Genomic DNA, 24,439 nt, shown 5'->3' on the forward strand with positions numbered 1-24,439 from the left:
GAGAAACAGTGACTGAAAAATGGAGAAGCTGATGTGAGGAGAAATATTGTGTGCTTCGTTTTGACATAGTGAGTTTCTAATGAGGACAAGGTGCTCCTGAGGAGAGATCATTATAATAGTGCAAAGAGATGGAATGATAAGCCACAGAGGACACCTGTAGCTTTTCTCAGACTTCAAGGATCCAAGTGTAGAAAGGCAAGACTAGACTATTATGGGTAAAGCACCACAATGTCATTGAGAGACCATCTAGAGAGAGTATAATTCTTAATGTGATACTTCCTAGTAGAGAAAGAATGGTTAAAGAGTAGGTGAAGAACTAACTGCTTCTCCAAGAGACCTCATTTTTAAATCTGAATGAAGCAGGAGAAAGTTACAGAGGTAGGAGGGGAAGACTAAAATGAAAAGGAAATTAGCTGTGAGGAGGGAGGAGCAGAGTGATCAGGGTGAAAGACTGGAATCAAAATGGTTAAATACAGCAGTGATCAGGAAAGGGCACTGCAGTTTTTATGAAGTGCTCCTTAAGCTGACCAGATCTTGAGAAAATAGGGCTGGAGGAGTGAGTCAGAGATGCCAGTCAGGCAGAAGGTAGACCACAGTCAGTAGGTTTTGAGACAAGGAAAAGGTTTTATGAAAAAAGCAATGGGATTAATTTGCACTGGGAAAACAATACAAACAAACAAACAAAAATTAAAATAGTGCAATCTCTAGATTTCTACCAGAGCAAGAGAGAAATGGTAGAAAGAAAGAGTAAGAATGGGAATAGGCTACAAGAAATCAATAGTGAGTAGGAGAAGTACAGTGCAGAGAAGGGGATCCCAGGAGAAACTGTTAAGTTTCTGGGTGCTCAGAGGAATTGAGGTCAGTACACAAGAGAAATGTGGTGAAGGGTGGCCCTCTCCTAGGAGTGTGGTGGTTCATTCAGGATTAGTGCAAATGAGTTGATAGAGATGGAGAAATGCTGACCTTTGTTCACTCCATTAGCCTCTCATAAGCTAAGTCACAAAGGACAAATGGAGACAGAATCAGAGGGATGAGGACACAGATGTATAGTGGATCACAGCCTGATAAATGGAAATGAAGTGAAATTCAAGTTGAAAGGAGTGATTGAAAGTAAGGCAGCAAATAGTGAGCCAGCAACTAAACTGATTCCTGATGAATAACTTAGCATCAAAGTATTTCTATCCAAACCCTGTGAAAGTCCCAGGTAATGTTGTGCTATATATGTAAATGTGACACTGGTAGAGTCTCACTTTTTCACACAGCAAAACAGGCATTGGAGGGAGCTGCTGCAAAATGCTGGAGTTTTGCAAAGTGTAAGGGTATGGCTGCATTGCATCTTAATGGCACCCTCAGCCTCCATGGATAAGTTTGCTCATGGAGCTACGTTTGAAGAATATGGGATGGATGGATGGATGGTTTGTAATGCACAGCTGCTGGGCTTCCTGATCCAAGGGCAAAGTGAAATGTTAATAACTCAGTGGAAGTAACTCCTGAGATGTCTCTCTTGCAGTTTGTGGAAGTATGTCAATTGCATTCATCTTCAAATTTCACCTAAAGGTGTATTTCACCACGTGCTGTCTCTGCACTGGATCAGGAGTATTCAGTTAGGATCATAAATTAATGTGATTATGTAAATTCCTTCTATCAGTCTGGGACCTTCCTGAAGCTTTGGTCACCTTTCATTAAGAGATAGCCTGACACAAGATGGATAATGCTCTTGATGGCCTCGTTTGAGAAGCTGGGAATGGTGTAGATATTACGAGCTCCATCTCTAGCATCAAATAACCAGACAGGCAGCACTGAATATGTTGAGAAATTCAGCAGAATGTTTAGACCTTCCTAGCACAGAGCCCTATAAATCAGCAGTGCTGAATAAGCAACAGGAGCATTAGCCTATTTAGATGCTAAAAAGGATGGGGTTTTAAAATTACCCAGCTCCTTATAATATCTATAACTGGTTTTGTTGGAATGCATTTCACTAATACTCATTTCATTCTGACACAGGAAACTGCATTCTGATTCTTTTTCCAAACAAACCTGGAACAGTAGATGTTGACTACCCTCTGGTTGTGTCTTTGGGATTGATTTTTTTTTTTCCTTTTTTCATTGTCTGTTGTTTGATGAGCCAATTCTATTCAGAAATCATAGATGAATTCTTAGGTAATGGATGCTAATTGTGAAAATCCTCAACAGCTTAATCTGCTGTAGCCTTCTTGAGAATTTAATAAGCCTCTCTCATAATGAGATGTGTCAGAAGGGGCAAATATTTTGCTAGCACAGCTTGTAACTGATTGTTTGTGCCGTGATAGCAAGTATTCACACAACAGAAGTACTGTGCAGTCATTTTTAAAAAGAAACATTTGGTTTAGTGCCTTAAGGGCAAGAGTTATTACTCTCTTTTTTAAAATGCATTTACTTGCTGATCCCCACCAGCAATGTGTCATTTTTTTTTTGGTGAGGATTGCATGTTACTCGCGTTAGGAAAAGCAAAATCAACATAATGAAGCAGAACGCAGCTGAGCTGTCTGAGCATGCATGGTTTGGGGGGGGAGGGGGTCATTGATTTTTTCTTTCCCTGCAGTTGCAAAGTGCCAGTAGACTTTCTGAACCTTCTTGCTTCAGATGAAAACCAAGCTCACGCTTTTTGGGCAGTAGGGCTTCTCGGGGTAGAGAAGTAACGAATGTGTTGTGTGTGACAACTGCCGCCAGTGCCAGGCTGGGTTATAAACCATACTGAAGGACATCAAGCTGATAAAGATCCCAGCCTGAGTCCATTGCCTATTTCAGTTTGTCCCAGCAGTTTCATCCTGCCAAGCACAGGAATGTCTTCAGAGACATGAGACACTGGGGGGTTTGATGGTGTCAAAGCTGGCAGAGCCCTGTGTGTGGCTGAGAATGAGGACTGCTTTAAAGCATGTGTGTCCACAGCTTCTGGGAGCCTCTTCAGGCACGTTGGAACTTTCTGATGTTATTAACTGCTGCCAAGCAATCTGTCATCATTTTTAGTCTTACTAAGTAACTTGTACCTTTCTGTGTGCTCAGATTAATCTCTCATGGCCATCAGCAATTCAGCTGCCTCAGAGATCTTGGCGAGCTCTGCCAGAAGGAGGAGGCAGACCTGATCGATACAGTATTTGAATATCAAAACAACCAGATCGTGGGCAGAGAGAAGGTACTTTGATCCTCTTAGAAAGTATTCTCTTCTGGTAGCAGGGCAAAACCAAGCAGACTGTCACAGAAGGAATGCAAGAAAGGCAACGACAACAGAAATATTGCATTTGCTGCACACTTCACCTTGAAGCTCTCTGTGCCAAGTTACAGCATCTCACACAGCATGCAAAATCCTGGGTTCAGAAGTGGCTGCTGAAGATTACTATAAACTGAGGAGTGGTAGAGAAGATTTCAACTTTAATTATGAACTTCCTGCTATCTCCCCTCCTCACTTGAAATTCAAGGCACTTCATTTTATTTTTACATAGCTTAGTGTCTGAAATTCCTTTTTATGTTAGTATAAAAATAAGGATGAAAAGGAAAAATAATTCTCCTATGAAAATTCATGAGAACAGGCAGAGTTTAGAAGCTATGTTGTTTATTCAGGAGAGCTTAATGACTTTTAAAAACACTAGGACTGTGTGTTTGTGTGGGTTTCCTGGTTTGGTTCTTTTCCTTTTTGCAACTTGCCACTTTTCACATCTCTGCAGCTTTTGCTGCCTTCTTGCTGTTGGTGAGAGGTAGAGGCTTGACCCTTCCTTGACTCTTCCTTTTCCCTTTCATCAGAATGACACCAGATACACTTTCACCTCAAGAGCAGAGATTTTCCTTTCCAGTCCTCCCTATTGTCTCTTAATCTATCTTCTGGGTACAGTCTGCTTTCAGACAGTAGTCCTGTGGCTGCTGGTGCTCTCCAGCAGTAGGCAGATTGAATTCCCAATATATTCTCATGGACGTCATTGTTTGAAAGGACACCAAGCAAGCAGAGTGTCCATTTGCCATCGGAGAAAGTCCTGAACAAGTTTCATTCTGACAGAAAGGTCCCCAGTAACCACCATGCCCCGTGAAGAATCTTTGCACATCTCCTACAGCACAGTGAGTGGAGGCCTTTTATTTCCTATGACTTTTAAAAGTCAGATCTGTTGGGAGCAGCAAGAAAAAAATAATCAACAGCCTTTGGACAATCAGATAGTTGAGATTATTTCTTTGAATAATTAAATCAAAGAGAGTGGTAGTATGTAAGTGCCATGGGATGCTGCTGAAATGCAGGGCAGCTCCTTTTGTTATTATTCTGTGTATATGAAGGTGTGGATTCCAGGTAGAGAAGTTCCTCTAATCATATCCCTGTTCTCATTTTACAGTGTTAGTATTAAATGAGGAGTCTCATTCCAGAGCTCAGTTAGCATCCTTTTTTTTTTCCAGGGAAATATGTGCAAGCTGTTTTCTTTACACAGCTTGCCTGCTAGTGCTCAAGGTAGATAAAGCTCATGTGAAAAATATGAAAGGTTGTAAAATGAGGCCAAACTCTTTGCTCTAATAAACAGAATACAAAAAAACTCCTACAAAGGGAGAAGACAGCATTGCCATTTATACTGGCAGATTTCAGCTCTGTCATTCTTTTCTTCAAGAACAAGAGAAACAGCTTATGCAAAGGAAAGATAGAAACAGCCAGGCACTGCTGGCTTTATCTGTACTGTGATAAGCTTCTTTCAGGGAGACAGGAACAAACTGTGCAGAAGGCACAGGCAGTACATTTTAAACTCTAGCTTCAGGAAGCCATTTAAGTTTTGCTCTGTCAGGGAACCTAGAGACCCTGAGATCACTTTTGCTGCATGGAAGAGGTCTCTAGAAGAGACTACTGGGGAGAGATGATCTTCCATGCAATCAGCCCAGCTAGGACCAGAGCTATGAGGGCTTTCAGACTTCTGCCTTTAGAGCAAAGGAAATAGGAGCAGAAATTTCTGGCCCTGTAGCATTTCATGTGTCATGACATCTGCAATGCCCTGACCTTGGGACCTCAAGGTCGCTTGCAGCTTGAGATAAAAGAGCAAACCACCATCCAGACCACCCATAGCCATGTCAGTAACAGCTGAGTGACACCAGTTCATCTCCATGACATCATTTAGTTTTGTCAAGTTGGCATTTTGTAGTTAAGGTCCGGTGTATCACAACATTCCTGAGCAGCCCAGGTAGGGCCTGAAGCAGGTAGCTATGAAGCAGAGAGGTGAGCATTGCAAGTGATTCACAACATGCACTGAACCCAATTCTGTACTTGGGTAACATCCCTGCAAGGCTGATTGCCAGAACAAGAACAGACAGCACCAATCTCCCTGTTTTGTTTACCTGACACTTTCTGTTAGAAGCAATTGTGCAACTTGTTTGTTGGGTGGGTTTTTTTGTGAGAAACTTTCTGCGTTATGTGCAGCAGACCTTTGAAAATCCATCTAACAAACTCCTCAGGGTAAAGAAGTTTCTTGTCCCATAAAATTGCTAAATAGGTTCTGGAGTCCTAAGGAGGAATTTCTACTTACTGCCTGCTTCCTCCCAAAACTTTGGCAGCACTTCCTAAATAACACCCTGCCAGCTTGTGTTCAAAGGAGCCTGATTTGTAATTGCACTAAAATCATCACTGATTAATCTGCTAATTTACTCAATGTGCAGTTAGGAATAACTGCTCTTGAAGAAGGGTAACATACTCATTATGTTGTAAATTTTCTTCTGGATGAAATCTGAATTCTAGTGCATTTTATATCTTTACTAATACTAAAGCTCATTTACAGCTGCAATTGAATTTGCACTTGGACGATCAAATAGAGCCACATAAAAGCACAGAATTGATCTTGCTTATGAAATCTGTTGGTATTTTAGCCATTTCTAGCTGTCAGGGATAAAGGAAATATTAATTGAAATAAGCAAACAATAAATTTTCATGCTTTGCCATTTTAAATTACAACGTTTTCTCTTTTTTTTCTCAGTTATAGTTGTTATCTTATGTATCAGTATTATACAGCTTATTAAAATATAAAATGCCCAAACTTTTATGAGCTGTTGTCTAAGCATTGAAGACTGACAGTCTTGATTTGCACATTTGCTATCAAATTTACAAGGTTTTTAATTGCATGTCTTTATAGACCACCTAAATGTATTGCACTGTGTTCACCACAGCTTCACCTACAGACTATCAATGAGGGAAACCAGCTGCAGAGCAGAGGCTAAGACTTCCCAATAAGTAAATTCCATTCAAATCTATTAATTGGTTTAGTAAATGGTAAGAAAATGAACTTTGTGCAACAGTTGGGAAGGAAGAATTGGGTGAAACCAAGCTTATCCTTTTCATAGCCACTTTCTGTGTTGTGGCTGTGATAGTCTTTGCTGATGCCTTCTAAGTCCCCCCCTAAAGGATAAACTATTCCCTTTTTAGAAGACAGCTTCAAAATATTTTTGAAATTTCATTTTTTCCCAAGAGTATTTCAAAGGTAAATAAAATTGAAATTATTCATAGTTCCATGACCTGTGTAAAATTTATAATTAAATGTAAATAAAACAAATGGGAGATGTAAATAAACAAACTATTTCTGTGCAAATGACTTTGTTTTGGCCTCTGGCTTTGCAGAATTTATTTCCATATATACACTCTCCTATTCCATGAGGAAGAGAATTACTAGAAGCAAAGATGTAGAGACACCTGAAGAGCACAGCCCATGTTGTCCACTCAGAGAGCTGGTCAGGAATTCAGGCTGTAGATTGTTTTGGAAACAAATGTGACTTGGTGGGAGATGTTTTTCTGACTCTAAAGGAGAGTTCAAACCCCCTCAGCAGGCTGTCTCAATTCCAAGAGCTGATGCTCCTAATCTGGAGCCACCCCAACTCACCAGCCAGGTGGGAAGAGTTTCAGTGATGAGCATCCCTGGGGCTGCCAGCTGGGACTCATCTAGCAGCTGAATCCATCAGCAATCATTGGGGCTTCTGGGTATGCATGGCACACCTGAAAGCTTTAAAATCTTGAGTGGAGGCAGCTATGATAGAGCTTCTCAGCTCCTTTTTCCACAGCCAAAGCTTTGTGTTCTTTGTGGCTGTGGTGTGGCTGGCCAGGGCCACCACTTATATCTCTGGAACTGGCTGGTGGCTTTCTGCAACCCCTGCTGAGTTCTCCCTGTACCTATGGAAGCAAAGCAGCTGTGGTCTCCCTGTGTTTTCCCAGTGTGTGGTAAGTCATGTGTCTGTGCAATGAGTAATGAAGCTGAGTCAGTGTGGTGAAGTGGGGATGTTTTTAAACCACTCCATTTCTTTTATGTGTTGAAATGTTAAGAGGTTGAATTCTGTAAAGCTTAACTGCCCCTTAACTCTTGTGCCTTTTGGTGCATCAGTTCACCAGGCAAAGGCAAAAGCAGGCAGTGTTTGCCTGTAAGTTTTCATATTTGCTGAAGACATTCATGTTTATTTGCTTCTGGAACACTGCAAACCCCTTAGTCCTCTTGTCCTTGCAAATGTGGCAGACTCTTACCCCAGTGGGGAGCCTCTGGTTTGTCCTTTCTGCACAGTTGTTGTTTTCTAAATGATTTGTAGTAGGTCCTTTCAATTCTGAGTCTTAAAGCAGGATTAAAGTTGGTTAAGTTGTTGGAGGGGGGAAAGGGGAACTGGGGGGGAAGACCTAATTTTCTTTGGCCTGGCTTGCTTCTGACATATTTAATCTAAAACAAGCTGATTAGCATAGCAAAACATGTTCCCAGAGTCTGTGAGTGTGCACTTCCATTGAGAAGGGATTTGCTGGCTGGCTGCTTGTGGCAGCCTGTGTTCTGGTCTAGGTTTTAATTTGCTTGTTTGGCTGTTTGATGTGTTGTTAGGGGTTAGAGGATTGAAAAGCTTCCAGAAGTCTTATCCAACCTCTCAAAACATGACTCTATAAAAATACATGTTTACTTTTGGACGATAGGTGTTCTCCCTAGGAAAGAGATGCTTGTCCCTGTTTTTGGCAGAGGTCTGGAACCTGGCTATCCAGTTAAAACTTTCAGCTATTGCTTACTTAGCCAAGCTGGCAAAAATTAGTTTTGACTTGCTTCAAATCCAGCAACATTTTGCACTGTTGTTCCTGACAAAGCTGTAGCTTGGAAAGAATAGATTAAATGTTGGGTTTTGCAACCAAAATGGCTGCTGGACTGTGCTGCCAGTCCCACCACACAGGCAGAAGTCAGGATGGCTGCAGATTTTTTTTTTTTTTTTTTTGCAGCCATCCCCTGCCTTGTTGCTGCTAAAATTGCTAACTTCTGAAAAGAAGAATATGCTTTGAGAGGCATTCCACTGAATTCTTTTTATTAAATATCACTGTCTTAGAATAAATTTCCTCTTATTATCAAAAGAGGATCCTGAAGATGAATCCTAAGTGTAAGGCTGCAGATGGGGCTCAGGTGAAAGCACTGCAGTTGACAGCTGAAGGGGAGGTTCTGCTTTCACACACACTGCTGGCTTCCAGGTAACTGCAGTGAGAACAGATCTTAGACCTAAGGGTGTGCACATTCTGTTGCTATCAGTAAAGCAAAGGAAAGGGCCACCAGACTTGATGAGCTGCTGCTGAAATGACTTGAAATGGACAAATAATAATTATTTTTTTAAGTAATTGAAGGCAGTATGGGAGAGTGAAAAACATTACTCCAGAATAATCTTCTAATAGAAACTGGCTCTTGGAGGGACCAAGTTAGTATTAAAGAAAGTAAGAGGAGGAAGAATGTAAGGCCATGCAGAGGAACAAGTAACCAGGGACTTGTAAGGTTATGGTGTAGAATATCTGCATGTAGCTTGGTCCACAGGTGCTGAGGCATGTATGTTGTAGTTGCCACTCAGAGCCTCCAGATCCTGTGACCTGTTAGGTATCAGTCTAGTTAAGAGCTGCAGTGTACATTTAATTTTGATGAGGTGCTCACCAGTTCAGTCACTTATCTCTATCCTGTATGTTTTGTGGCTCACAGCTCTGACAGTGGCATGAAATCATGCACTTCAGGTTTAGCATTTCTTAGCTGTTTTTCTGCAACTAACCCTCACTCTTTCTTGTTAATGATTTCACCTGTAGGCAGGGGTCTGCCTTATGCAATTGTGGAAACCAAAGTCTGTGACAAGGTAAAGTCTGCTTTGTGCTAGGATCTATCCTCCTCCAGTCACAGAATGGTAGGAAGTGGAAGGGCTCTCTGGAGCACAAGTCAAACCCCTTCCAAGGCAGGTTCACTTAAAGAAGGTCACCCAGGAACACATCCAGGCAGGTTCTGAATGTCTCCAGAGATGGAGACTTCACCACCTCTCTGGGCAGCCCAGTCCAGTGCTCCACCAGCCTTTAAATTAAAGTTCCTCCTCATGTTTAGATGGAACTTTCTATGTTGGTGCCTGTTACATCTTGTCCTGTCATTGGGCCCCACTGACCAAAAGCCTGGTCCCATCCTCCTGACACTCACCCTTTAAGTACTTAGGAGCATTTATGAGATTCCTCCCTCAGTCTTCTATTTCCAGGCTAAAAAGACCCAGTTCTCTCAGCCCTGTCTCCTAAAGGAGATGTTCTAATCCCCTCAGCGTCTTTGTAGCCAGCCTCCAAAGGACAAGCCCAGCACCTTCTGCATCTGTCTCCAGTCTCCACACATCACTATCTGTGGCACCAAACCCTAGAGTTACTTCTTTGCTCTGAGTTTGTGCATTTCTCCAAGGGCAGGGCTGTGCATAAAGGTAATGAGGATATTTTCTTTTCAAGATGAAAAGACAGAAGAAGCTCCTGTAATTGAAGCAGTTGGAGAAAATAAGATCATCATTACACTGGAGTAGCAAAGCAGTGTCAGAGGCAAGAGGGCTGCAGAAGAGTTAATCTGAAAAAATTCAATGAATGGCTTGAACAAAAATCAGCACAAAGAGTTGTATTTGGGGGCTGAGCAGAGCAGCCACCCATCTGCAGCATTTGGGACGTGGTACCATGGTCACTCTGCAGGGCAGAATGCATCTGAAAGGGAGAAAGCTGCTCTCTGCCCTAAGGAAGCTGCTTCAAAACAAAAAGGAATTTAGTCTTAAGTACTAGACTCCTATTTTCATAGTTTATCATATCATGATCGGATTCCTTCTGTGGACACAAGCTTCTTAATAGTACTGTTCATTACTGACAGAGGTTAGACTTGAAGCAAACTAGAACTGAGGTGAAAGAATAGAATTTTTATTATTTTAGCAGCTGAATGTGTCGTTACATCAGAGTCAGTATTGTGTAGCAAATTGTGAGCTGGAGTGAAATTGCTTTAAAGAATAGCTGTATATATTTTTCTAAAGCTGTGATAAAATCATTCAGTGGCACACAGAAATGTGTTCCTGGCTGAACTGTTAAAGCAGATCATTTTTATTTTTACTTGATTTTTTTTTTTTGACTGTGCTGTGAGAACAGATGGCAGCTATTTGTCTTGAGAGTGTGCAGCAAAGCTGATGCGGTGCCTCGCCTCCTGGATGCTTGCAAGTGAAAGACAAGAGCACGTGGCCAAAATGAATCTGCATTACAACTCTGACTTGTGGTTTAGAAGGCAAACTTTTAATCAGCTTACAACAGTAGGCTGGTGATAATTACTTAATGTGGTATCAGTCAAGTAGTTCATTACAACAGGAAAATGAGCTATTAATCAGATCCAATTGCACGTGCTTTGCAGGGAGGGTTTTTGGAGCAGATGTCTCTTCATAGACATTTTTAATGCAATAATTGAGTAGTCTGTGACTTGAAGACAACTGCAGGCACTCCCATGGTAGAAAGGCATTTGGAGATGGTCTCTGTCACTTTATAGCATTCCTGGGGGGTGGGGCTGTGATTGATTGGAGAATAACAGCTGTTCGGTAGCTGGCGTGTGGAGAGGGCTACTGCATGTACCATGGCAAAGCTCTTTGGAGATTTCTGTACATGTTTATAAGTGGCAATGTTTTACAAAGGATTCTTGTGTTAAAGTTGTCATTACCTTAACAGTAACCTGGCAGCTTGGAGGAGACTTGGTGTAAACACACCATGGTGTGACATTACTGAGCTTTGTGACCTCAGAGGTCTGTTCCAGCCTCAATAATTCTGTGATTCTCCTCCTCCACCAGAAACACTAGTTCAAGAAAATGCTGTGTTCTGAAGTGAAGTCACTTGTGGGTCTAAATCAAAATGAAGCTGCCAAGTGTTGTAAATCTAGGCCTGCTTGCCAGTTTATGACTTTTTCAATTGCCAGCTGTAATGTGCAATGTTACAGAAGCATTGTTAGGAGCTGCATTTGATGTATTTGTTTAAATTAATGCTCTGTTGAGCACCCAACTTTGCATTATTCTCAGAAGTTTTTAGTGTTCTCTTTGATACAAGCATGTTATAAAAAAAAAAAACAAAAACAAACCAAACAAATCTGTCTCTTATTTTACAGCATTCGACAAAAGAAAGGAAACCTGGCTCAGAAGCACTGGACTGGAGCAGCCAGCATAGGGAAATGCAAGCCTTGCCCCATGGCCCATGCCAGTGCTGTCTGTGGCTCTGATGGACATACCTATACCAGCAAGGTAAGTTCAGCTGGGGACCTGAAACCCTCTCTGTGCTGCAGCACAAAGATGAAACAGCTTCCATTAACAGGCAGTGTTAAATGACAGCTTACTTCAGCTCCAGAATGTGTGAGGGTTTGTGTATTAAAAAAAAAAAAGTGCTGATAAAAGGAGATTTTTACATCCTTGCCGAAGAGCAAATGGGAAAGACAAATCACAATCTCATGACTTTCATGATTCATGTTTCTCTAAATAGCTTGTTCTTGCTAATGAACACTATCAATATTGATGATGCAAGAGAAAAAAACATCATTTGAGATTTTCTTGTGCAGACGAGGATTTGTGGATAGTTCTGGTTTAAGATCTGCTCTCCAAATGCTGAAGTAACTTGGCAGCAATATTGTTCTGTGACAGATATGTTTTCTTTTTAATCCAGGATGGAAGGGTAGCACATTAAAAATCATTTAAACCGCAGTTGGAATAGGCTTGTGTGCCAGATGCAGCATATATGGCACCATAAAAAACATTCCCAGAACCCAGTGGGGATAAATTGATTCACTGAGATATTGAGAGCATCATCACCTTAGGGCTTGACTCCATAAAAGAAATTGACTTTGCATCCATTCAGCAGTCCACATCTCCAGCCATCAAATAAAGCTTTCCAGGTCTGGGATACATCTTCCATAAAGAGCACCTCAAGCACTGGAAGTCATGTTCAGGGACTAGCTCTAAGGATTTCTTCTCTTCCTGCATGCAAGGTGAAGTCTGATAGCCAGTAAAGTCACCCTTTAAAATCCAAAAATCCATGCAAACAAAGTGATCAGGGGCAAGAAATCTCTCTGCTGTGACCTAACAGTGATGATGCTATTGCAGCCACCTCATGGTCTTGGCTGGGCAGCTCAAATTCTTGGCCCCTTAAGGAACCCAAATTTAAAATGCTGCTGTGGCTTCTGTTCTGGCTGAAGGATTTGCATGGCCCAAGGAGCAAATCAGCAAAAACTTTATCTTTATGCAGAAGATGAGCTCCAAGCTGCCTGTTAGAGAAGGTACTCTTGAATACTCTCTAGGAGTATGTGATATGTTAATTTTAGCTTTGATGTTTAGAGTTAAAATTTGGCTTATTTTGAAAGCACCTTTTTGTATCAGAGTTCTGGAGAGAGTAAATAGCTTTTGTTGCCTATTCTGTCATCCTGCTGAACTTATTTCTGTGCAGCTTACCTGCTTCTGTTAGCTCAGGCTTTTTTTTGGACCTTCTCTATTTCTTACTGCAATATCCAAATGGTTTTCATCAGAAATCCTGCCATAAATCCACCAAACTCTTGTGACTCTGATGCAAGCCTGATCTATATAATGAAGGCACCAAACAATTCCTATTGTTGACGTGCTTGACTATCAAAGCCAAACCTCCCAGAAGCTGCCACTGCTGGAGTGGTTTGTGGGGTGTGCTTGTTTTATTAGGGAGACTTCTTTTAAAAGATTTACTCTAAAGCAGGTTTATCTCATCTTTGTGTTTATCAGTTGAGCTTGTCCTGGTAATTGACAATTGCATCATCTTGCTGGCTCCAAGTGCAACAGCCTCTTAGCCATGGATTTTGCCCCTGTTCTGTCCCACTGTCTGGAGAAGGCAGGGTTTCAGTGCTTTTTGAAGTCTGTCCCACAGGAGCAACTGCTTGTCACATTAGAGATTTGTAGCTGCTTTTTCTAAATCTTTTTTTTTTGATTGAAGGCTCCTCCAATGTCATGCTGATTGATAATCTTTCTGCAACATCACTCCTACTGAGAGGATACGTGTCTGCTTAACCTTTACACAGTATCAAGGAGATGTTCTGCAAAAAAACTTTTGCTACATGCAGTACATTGTAAATGTGTGACCACCTCATTGCAGTAACCTCTACAACATCATTCTCTACAGTTTCTTCTGAAAGCTTTGCTCCATTGACTGACTGATTTATTTCCTTGTTTTCAAAAGGCAGATTTTTGGCAAAAGAGCTGAAAATATTTTAGGCAGAGCATTAAAACTAAATGCTACATTTTAATATCCTAGTAAATAACACTTTTATGGTCAGTAATGATCATGGCTCTCTGGTAGCTTTTATGACCAGACTACAACTGCTTCCCTCTAATTCACCATTGATTTTCACCAGCAAAGGGCAAGAAAGAAGGATGACATTAAGTCACTAAAAGCAAACCTTTTCTTGGGTAGTTTTTCCATGTGCAGTGCTGTTGGCAGGGATTATTCCTACAGTCAACTGTGAAAATACATAGTGGTGAACACGTGAGTGTGGGCAAATCCCATGCTGCTTTGCATTTGTATGCAGGTGTTCAGGTCTATCTCTGCCTCAGCTGCCTGGTGAAGGTGTAATGACATGCTGGGAAAAGGAAAGGATTCTTGCTAAGCTTGTAAACAATAGATGGAGAGTAGCTGCCACATTTCGGGGGGGGAAATAACTGTTGAGGAAAAAATGTCTTCAGAAGTGGTGCGTTGTCCATCTAGTCACACAGGCAGGCAGCATATGTGTGCACACCAGCTTTTTGATCTCTCCTGGCTCAGTTTGATTTGTGCCTTTTCCTGCCAGCACAGTGGGGGGTCAGGCAAGAGACAAGGTTTGGGCTTGGAGCTCCTGGGCTGGCAGAGCAGCATCAAAGTGTCACTATGAGTGGAGGTGTCATTCAGTGCTGTCTGTACCAGGGATTGTTTCCTGCTCTTTGAACTGTTAGTTGAGGTAAAAATGAATGAAAAGGAAAAGATAGGGCAGAAGTTAGGACTGGCTGATAAAATGCAGATGAAGCTTGGATGTCAATAAACACAACAGTAACTTGCATTAAGAGGAAATAACCTAATGTACGCATCAGGCTCTTGGTTAGCCTTTTGATCTCAGAATAATCCTGGCAGTTTCTCAGAAAACATTGCAATGATCACTGCCAGGCAAAAATGCAAATAAAATGTTAAAAAAGGAAATGAGAAGGAGCACAAAACACTGTTTCTCTGTAAATCCCTGGACTTCTTACTGCCTTCAGTTATCATCACTTCCTCTCAAAGCTGACATGTTGGGACTAGGAAATGCTCAGAGAAGGGCTGTCAGAGGTGTGGGATCTGCAAGGAAGCACAGTATTAACTAGAACACTTGAGCATGATTGTATGTGAAACCCTGCCTACCACTGGGAAAGGAATGTGGTACTTCATGATGCAAGATCTAATGAAATTAGAAGTCAGTGGTTTCAAAACAAAGTATTTTTATTTTTTCAGCTTAGCATAAAACTATGACATTCACTGCAGCACAGCATTGTGCCAGGCCAAAGATATAATGGGGATTTAGCTGAATCCATTGAGACTGCATCCACTGCAGGCTGGTGAACCTCTAACACAGTGATGAGCAGAAGATGGGATGATTGGTGTAGTTCAGCAGGACTGACCTGTTCTGTTCCTTATTATTCCTTTACTACTTTGTAGTTTTCTCCCTCCTAAGGATTTGTCATTTGACAGGTTGGTAGGCTGAGGGGTGAAGGGCTGAATTGAAGTAATTCTTAATTTCTTATGCAAAAGTGGAGGGAAGCATCTGTGTCTCCAGATAAGGCAAGCAAAATACTGCTCCTTAAGAAGGGAGCATATTCCTTTTCCACTTCAGTTTTGTCCTGGGTTGACATTTCCTTTTAAACAGGTCCTGAGTATTCCCTCTATCATTGCTTGGCATTTTTAGTTTCAACCCATTTAAAGTTTAGTTTCAGACCTTAAAGCAAAATTAAGACTGCAGAACTTCATCTTGGATTGATGCTCAGCAGAGCTTGAGCAATGTGGAGGATTTTGATTTTTTTTTTTTTTTTTCTCTTAAAAAAACAAAGCCTGTAAGGATCCAATCCCAGGAAAGTAACACAAAATACATTTTCAGTTATTGTTCTTTGAAATTATGTCTTAGTTGTTTGTGAATGGATAATAAAATCTTCCATTCATAAAAGCTATATGGCAAAATAGCAGAGGCATTATCATCTTGCTGCTTTGCAGTGTTTGATGATCCTCAGACTGTTAGGCTCTTTGTTTTAGTGCTTCCTGAAGAGATTGCATTTTGAAAGAAAACCTTTTTTCTTATAGTGCTGGTAATTGTGGGAACTGACTGTGCCCATCCCACTCCAATTCTTAAAGGACTAGGATTCTCCAAAGGCAGCCAGTTGAGAGGAGCAGAGGAAATGTTGTTGGCCCTGCAGAAAGATGGGCTATGTGGTATGCTCTTGAGGACCAGTATTGCAGCTTGGTGGTGTGCCTGGATGTCTCTAGAGGTGCTCAGTAGCTGGTTCTGTGGGTAAAAGAGCGAGACAAAATCCTAGATCCTCACTGAGGTTAATGTGTTGGGTTAATGGCAAGGCCAAGCCTCCTCAGGAGGTCACTGTGGCACTGTCCTGAGGTTTTTCCAACTCAATGGCTTTTCCTCAAAACCAGTGTGGTTTGTTTGGGGTTTTTTAATTAGTGAAATTTTAGTCATGAAGACAGACATTGCAGATCTAGAGGCCATATGCCCTGTTTCCAGCAGGTGTTCCTCCAGGTTTTTGTTTGATTGGGTTTTAATTTCATAATTTTGATATTTCTGGAAACTTCAAAACCTGTCACCCCTCTACTGTTAGCCAAACCCATGGAATTCAAAAGTTATGTCTCAAATCTCACTGAGCCTCCAATCATTGCTTGAAAAGCAAAGGTTTTAAAATGCACACATTCTCTCCCATATCATAAAACTTTATAAATAGAGAAATTGCTCTTTTCTGGGTCCCACAGCTCTGTTTAATACTCTGACAACACAAAGCACCTCAGTGAGGTGTTGCAGTTTGCAAAGCTCTTTTAAGTACTAATGAATTCAGTTTATGAGGTAAGTAAGCCCTATAAAGAGCACTCCATAATTAGTTAATGTTTTTGTCAGCAACACATTAAGAAAAATAACTCTGTAGCTGTCAGTTTTACAGGAAGTTTAATTAAGCTAGTTAATAAAGCAATTACCTGAACATGGTGATGACTGCACTTAACTAATTAGAAAATGAAAATAAGGATGATCTCCAATTGCAAAACATACCACCCCGATGACTAATGGGCCCTTCAGAGATGGAAAGGTACATTGCTATAATTATTATGCTGTAATTAGGTACACTGTTGTTCTGCAAATTTTAATTAAATCATGGCAAACTAATTAAGTCCATGACCATGTATCTTTTTGTTTGAAAAAGGGAGAATCACCTCCTGGTGTCATAACGTCAGGTAACAAATTTGATATTAAGGGGGGATGCAAGAGAAAGAACTTTTCAGCAGTCTTGAAATGGGAGGGGAAAAAAAAAAAGAGTAACCAGAATAAGAAGCCACTCTGAGCTCAATGTGGAGTGTGAGGGCTGCTGCATCTGATTAGGAGTTGTCTGTTCAGAAGTACAATTAACAAGCCTTTGTTAACGTGGCCATTGAGCATTCAGTGCCACATGGTTTGGTTTTCCATGATCCAGTGAAGGGCTGGATTGCATGCCCTGTGCTAAGGGTCAGATGAAAGTCTGTGCTTTTAGCTTTGGGTGGGTTTTGTAAGGGAAAATTAAGGAGATGGGAAGGAAAGATGGGAAGAGTAGGACATGATTAAAGAAATCCCAGAGAAGTTCTTCTGCATGTGCTCCCTGTACAAATTGAGATTGGTGTTGGGAGGTGCAGGAAGAAATCATTCTTTCCCCTTATATTCTTTTTTTATCTATGAGCTCAATACCTTGAGCTCAGAGTCTAGGCCTGATAGTTTACTGTGGCTTGAACCTGTGTGCTGTAGATGTGATATGTTACCACATTCTACCCTGACCTGTGTTGTGCTGGTGACAGGCAGTGTGTGTTTCCAACACAGTATGGAAAGATCTGGCTCTCTCCTGTAGTGAAATGCTGGAAGAGCTACTTTGAGCTCATGATGAAAAATATCAAAATATTCAAATATCTCTGTGTGGAAATCAATAGACTTCATCAATGTAACTGTCCTTAGCAATTTTTTTTGAAGAGGAAAAATATTTTACAGCTTTGTTGCTACTTCCTTATTTCAGCAGTAGATTTTTCTGCATTCATTCCTGTTTCGTTATTTGGTTAATTTTGTTGCAAGGATTTCCTAAATGTAGTAATAGACCTGGCATGAGGCTTGCAGGGTGCTTGATTTTTTTATTCTCACAGGACAACTCCAGAGGTCTGTGTCTGCCTAATGCTGAGGTACCTTCTGTAGATCATTCATTCGACTTGGGCACATCTGGCCACTGTGTTATCAACAGGGTCAATACTCCTGCAGCCTGGGTTAGTGAGACTGGAGTCCTATAATGCAAAGGCTATTTGAAGTTGTTATTGCATAATCAAATCCTAAATAATAAACTTGACCTCTCCAGAGGCAAAGCACAGAGAGCTCTGCAGGGTGCCTGCTGCAGCTGCACAGTTGGTTTGGCTGGCAGCACGAGGTGAGCCATGTTATTTGATGAAGTGGTGTTTGTCCTAATGCCATTCTCTTGTTTATGTGGTGTTTTTCTCTGCATGGTCTCAAGGAATCAGCAGAGCACCATGCATAAAGTAGATCTCTGGAGGACCTTCTGATTCATGCTGATGTCTTGAGGTAGCTCTTTCTAAGGAGTATGTTCAGATATGCTCAAAGATTGACATTTGGTCCATTAATGTGCTCAGAGAATGCTTTTCTGCCTTCTGTGGGGGGTTTGGGCCACTGTCTTGTAGGGCAGCAACCAGCAGCAGAGAGGTCTGTGCCTTCCCCTGGATAACCTTCGTTAAACTCAAGGGAAGTGGGAAATGCAGGTTCTGAACTCTGCTTAAGTAACAATCCAGTCCTGCAAATTCCTGAGCTTCCTTTCCAATCCCATTTAGTTTTTTTGATGCAGTAGAGAAGATTTTGCTGTTCAGTGGTGTCACATAGTAAATTCCAAATCCCAAACAATCCTCTACCAATTTTACATCCCAACTGGTAAAAGTAACCCTGCAGAACCACTGGTGTGTGTTGTGGCTGCTTCTGTGAGAGCTTCCCAGCTAAACCCCATGAATATATACATGTCTGCAAGGTGTTTCACCTGGCAGGGTACGAATTGTGAAAACAGCTCAAATAGAGGCTTCTGTGAGTGAATCAACAGAGAGAGGAAAGAGGGAAGAGCTCTGGGCAGTTTTTTACAGGCTAAGGGCTGCTTTGTCATATTGCCAGGTTTGAGATGCTATGAATTAATGAGACATTGCTGTGGCCCAGGATGTGATGTTCTTTCAGAGATGGCTCCTTGATATTCCTCTTAGTCTTTGGAGGAGTCTTCATTAAGACAGGTCTGCAAACACAGATTGGAAAACAAAACCAAAAAGATCTTTTTAATCCTGTGTGTTATGAGAATAATTCTTTTGTAGGATTCCCATGAAGAATCCTTTTATAGAGAGAACACTGTTTTTTGGGGGGGAAACCAACAGCCTAGAACTTTGCTAAAGCTAGTGGCCAGTGTTGGAAAGAGAGAAGAGGCTTGCTGTGGCTTTGCTGCAGGCTGGTCACCTCTTGTAGCCTGTGTAAAGGCAGGGCAGAAATACTGGAGATGTTCTGAGGATGGAGTTAGATTCATCACAACCTGGGGTTTTGGTGGGGTTTTGTTTTTTTGGGGGGGTTTTGTTGGTTGGGGTTTTTTATTGTGGGGTTTGGGTTTTTTTGTTTGTTTGGCTTTTGTTTTGTTGTGGTTTTGTTGTTATTTGTGGTTGTTTTTTTTTTTCCTCCTTCCCTGGTATAATTTCTTTTAAGAGATATTACTGAAAGTTCCTACACTTACATTTTTGCTGGGACCAGTGAGCAAAAGGCAAAATGTATCCCAAGTTGTACCTACAACTTTTGACAACTACGGGTTAAACAGGTTGGTCTAATAGGGGTATGGCAATGTTTATCTCCTTTCTAGGGGTATGGCAATGTTTCTCCTTTCCTATCACCTTGCCTAGCAGGGAAAGGATATTTTTGGTTTGTTTCTCTATGTTCTAACATTACTCAGGCCAAAACAATTTGGCTTTGCATGCAGTGGCTTCTTTGTGATTAACATGCTTTGTCAGTCTCTAAATCCTTATTATATTTTTTTTGTCTTTAATTTCTGAATCTATTGTTTTCCCATGGTTGGGACTTGTCAGAGTTGACTATTTTAATTATCAAGTTTAAGCTCGTGGAAGCTGGGGACAATAGCTATAAAATATCTCTTAGGCATGTTTTTGCAGTGGTAATTCATTTCTTCGTATTTGGTAACTTTGGAGAAAATACTGCTCTAAACTCCCTTTAAAAAAAATAAAAATAAATCCAAACAACCAACCCAACCTTTCCTGATATGTAGCTGTAGCAGTGATGTACAAATACCATACTGGGAAAGGCAATGAGAAAACTGTGCAGAATAAAATAACCTTCAGCTTCCCAGCAAAGGCACCATCACCAAGCGACAGGGAGAGATGGACTTTCAGAAATGTAGGCTTGTTTCTTGCATCCAACTCCCTGTAATTCTTTCCAATCCAGTTTTCCCAGTTGGTTCTGATCATGGTCTTGTAGCTCTGTAAAGCAACTGAGAGCTTCTTTCTGGGGCTGTAGACATGCAGGATTTAGTGGCTGAGTTTCATCAGTGCTCCCATGGGATAATAAACTCTAAAGTTAAACAAAAGTAGTACACTGTGGTGGGAGTTCTGTGTGGTTGGGGTTTACTACTCAGTGAATTCTTGGAGGATAGGGGGCTGAGGGGGGAATGCACTTAGTACAGTGATGTGCTTGGGAAGGGATTTTTTACAAGGATGTAAAAAAATTGTACAGATAGGATGAAGGGGGGAATGGATTGAAGTTGAAAGAGGGGAGATTTAGACTGGAGATCAGGAAGAAATTCTCTACAGTGAGGGTGATGAGACACTGGAACAGGTTGCCGAGGGAGGTGAAGGATGACCACTTCCTTGGAGGTGTTCAAGGCCAGGCTGGATGAGACCTTAAGCACCCTGGGCTGGTGGGAGGTATGGCAGGAGAGTTGAAACCAGATGATCTTTAAGGTCCCTTCCAACACAAACCATTCTAAGATACCTTGGTTTAAATAGACTAGAATGCAGCTGATAGAATTCCCTTAAAGGTATCCTCCTCAAACCGGATGCATTAATTTCATGTTTACCCACTGAAAGGCTCTAGGACTTAGTAATTCCACATGCCATATGATAATGCAGCTCCTTGTCTTGATGTGGCAATTGCTACCAGACTACCTCCAAAAGAACCAGGAAGGGGAGGACAATACTGCTTGCCAGGGTATTGGCACACAGCAAGGAATGTTTGGGGCATTTGTTATGGCAACTTGCAGTAACATAGAGCTGTGTTTCATTCTGATTTTGCTGAGTGGTTGTGGTTTTGGTTGTGAGTGCCAGGGGTCTGACTTTTTTTTGACACAGCAAAGACCAATGCTGAAGAAGGGCAACTCATTGCAGGAAATGTTTGCTCCCCCTGCCTTTCTGATTTGACCACTTAGTGGTTTGGTGGTTTGTTAGTTTTTTTTTGGGGTTGGTTGTTTTTTTTGAGAGATGGAAAAACAGAATGTCATGGATTCTATTTTTTTTTTCCCTTTCCAATCTTCTACAGTGTCAAAAGCAATGCTTTTATTTAGGCACCCAGGTAACTACCAGCAATAATTAGAAGTCTGAATATGTAACACTTTACTCTTGGCTGCTCAGCATTCCAAAAAACTCAGAAAAACAACCTTTTTTTTTAGGGAGTGTTTTTTTTTTTTTTTTAAATCTGTGCTGAAGTCTTGCTGAATTAAACAAGACTGCATCTCATTTGTGTCTTGGAAAATGAAGTTATTTGCCCATCTTTAGCTGGAAGTTGTAGATCTGTCAGCCATGTTTTACAGTGAGTGAACATCTTGGTTAGTTCTTTGGACCTCCTCAAAAGGTTCTGGGGTCTTGTTGTTGTTTTGGTGGGGGTTTTTTATAGTTATTCAGTAGCTGAATTTTATTTTTTAATTGTTTTTAATTCTCATCACATTGTGTGTGTTGATGAAACGTAGCAGCAGCAATTATTTGCTTGGCTGCATTACCCCAAAGGACAGAACATTGTGTGCTGCTAGTAGACAAACCTAACTTGGGGCTTTTTCTTTTCACATGCATGTAAGAAGGCAGCACTGAATGACAGAGGATGATATACTCTATAAGTAAGCTCCCATATTAAAATTACAGCAGGTGCATGGTGAGCAAGAAGCAGCAGTGAGAAGACTCTGCCTTGTGTACTTTGAATTAGTATGTCAGTAATGATGGATGGAGCAAACAATAAAATCTGACCTGTCACACTATGCTTATGAGGCTGTAAGCCTCAAGGCATTTGTAATTGGCTTCAGCCAGCAATGTTAATGAAGGTGGATTGGAAAATTAGGTTATTTGAATGATACAGACTGCTTTACATTTTCAGTAGTCAAAAGCCAAAGGCTGGGGGAACTCAAAGGGTCTGAAGCTGTGAGGCTTGTTCTTTGTCAGCTCTCTCCTGTTCCTTTATAACAGAGCAGGCAAAGGAGCAGTGTTTAGAAAACAGGTTCATACTGTGTGGAATGAGTGCTTGAAAATGATTCTGTGGGGCATAGTTTTTTAAACACTCTATGGGAGATGCAATGCATATAGTTTCCATTAGCAATAATGGGATTTATGTGTGTGTCTCCTGTACATTATGCATCATGCTCCAATGTGCCCCTGTGGCATAATTGGACCAGAAAATGCATCCAGGGGTTGATGTTACTCAAGGAGTTGTCAATGTGGTATAAAATGCACAACACACTCCTTACATTGCAAAGGTTTTCCTTCCAATATAGGTGCACAACTAAACTGGGGTTTAACTAGCATGAACAGAGTCATTGCATCATATCAAATGTGTTTAGCTGGTGTGAGAAAGAAAACACGCTGCTGTTATATACACATAGTGTGGAGGAGATACTGTGGCAGGTAGAAGGATCTGAATGTTTTCCAGGCAAAGCTCTGTACAGAAAAATGTCAGTCTGTGCTCACAGTTCAGCATAGTGACTTTGACAGTGAATCTGAGGCAAAGTTCTGAGAGGAAGCTGTCTGGACCCTCAGAATATCCATACCTTGGGCTGGAAATCAGCTGAGAACCTACCTGATAACTTGCAGGTTGGAAATTCTTCCTTAGGAGATAGAGCTGCTCATAGATAGAGATAGAGCTGTCTAGTGTGAGGTGTCCCTGCCCATGGCAGGGGGTTTGGAACTAGATGATCCTTGTGGTCCCTTCCAACCCTGACTGATTCTGTGATATCCTCTTCTCCTTTTCTCCTTCCCTATACCTCCAGTCTTTGCTCCATCCAACCAAAGGAAATAGCAGGAGGGAGGTTGGGTTGTCTAGGAGCATTGTGTCATCAGCTGCAGAGCATGGGGAGGTTGGTTTGGAGCTGATGGTCTTAGCATACGGTCTTTGGGAAGCAGGAAGAAGAATGCTGACAGTATTGTAGTGGCGAGAGGATGGTATAGGGAACATAAACTCAGAGAAAAATTGGACTTGGCTTCAACAACTCACACATCCTGGGCCTGTGCCCAGGCACTGACAATTAGATGATGGCAAGTGGAGTTCTTTGATTCACTACACAAATCAGCAATGGAGAGCTCAGCCAGCTGCATTCCTCTCCCCTGTGATATTTTTGTCAGAGAGGAAAGCAGAGACGAGAGGTTAAAGTCCCTGTAGCTATACCCATTAATTTTCATTTCTGTGTGCTTCAGACTGCTCTGCAATGGTGAATGATTTTCTTTAATGCATTTTAATGTACTACATATAGAAATAAACACACAGGAAGAAAGGATCACAGTCAAAAATACAACATTCTTCAAGTCTGCTGTAATGTAATCGTAGCAAAAGTAGCTTCTGCTGCTAATTGCCTTTTTTTTTGTCCCTAGAAGAAAGTGGAATCTTGTGTTCCATGTGTATGCTAGTGGAGGTTATTTTTTGTTAATGCAAGTTTTTTCTTCCATTGTTGTTACCTGTTCAAATTGAGTAAGTGTGAAGCAGGTCATTTTAGGTCTAGCTACCTGTACTCATTTCTTGCAGGAGATATTGATGAAAAGGTAGGGAAATAAAGGAGAAAAGCAAGTTTCCTAGCTGAGATTTCACTAAGGCAGGTTGTGAGATCTCACTCTGAATTTCTGCAGATTCATAGAGCAGATATCTCAAAAGACTTTTAGTAACCTACATTGTCAGGTCAATTTTTTTTTTTTTTTTTTTTTTTTTTTTTTTTTTACAATGAGTGATATGAGGAGGAGAGAGTACCAAAATGTCTTTTAAAGAAAAGTTTCCTTGGGTAGCATGAACAGGGCATAGAGCCTCTAAAAACTTGAGTGGCTGAAGGGGGATGGTGATGGCTTTCTTCAGCTGGTGACAGACATGGTGCTGCATTGCATTGTGTGGTGAGTGAGTTCACAAATGCAAGAAACCATTAACAGAAAGGAAGTCAGAGGCTCTCAGAGGGAGGTGGCACTGTTCTTTGAGCTGTCTCTCCCTGTGTAGGATAGGAAAGACACAAAAACCTTGTAGGATGCAGTTCTAGCCTGGGGTTCTGCCCAGCCCAGCAGCATGATGCAAATGCTGCTTGTGTCCTAGGAGCATGGCAGCATCCCATAACCCTCCCCATTTGCTTGTATCTTCTGCAGGCCGTGACCACAATGCTGTGTCACAGGATGAGACTATTAACAAAGCTGAAATCTAGTCACTGAGGTGCTTTTCAGCTTTCCCCTTTGTCCTTCTAACATGAGTTTAGGCTGGAATTAGTCTTACCCCTAAATTTAAAGCTCGTTACCAACAAGAAGACTCCACCTCAGTCTGCAGGATTTATCGTTGCACAGACCAATACTACTGACCCTGCCAAACAGAAATTGACTGTAATGCTTCAGGTTTCATATTGACCTAAAGTAAAAGTAGAACTCCTGAGGTTTTCTGAGGGACAG

General features: G+C 41.4%; 1 protein-coding gene across 1 annotated transcript in view; it reads left to right on the plus strand.

The window, feature by feature from the left end:
• SPOCK1 (SPARC (osteonectin), cwcv and kazal like domains proteoglycan 1) overlaps positions 1-24,439 on the plus strand; it is a 313,109-nt gene that overhangs the window by 198,259 nt on the left and 90,411 nt on the right. The window contains exon 5 of the mRNA XM_054389068.1: positions 11,388-11,520. Within this exon, the coding sequence (XP_054245043.1) occupies positions 11,388-11,520 (133 nt within the window). The remainder of the gene's footprint in view (positions 1-11,387; positions 11,521-24,439) is intronic.

The sequence above is a fragment of the Indicator indicator genome, chromosome 18 (assembly GCF_027791375.1).
Source record: "Indicator indicator isolate 239-I01 chromosome 18, UM_Iind_1.1, whole genome shotgun sequence".
Lineage (NCBI taxonomy): Eukaryota > Metazoa > Chordata > Aves > Piciformes > Indicatoridae > Indicator > Indicator indicator.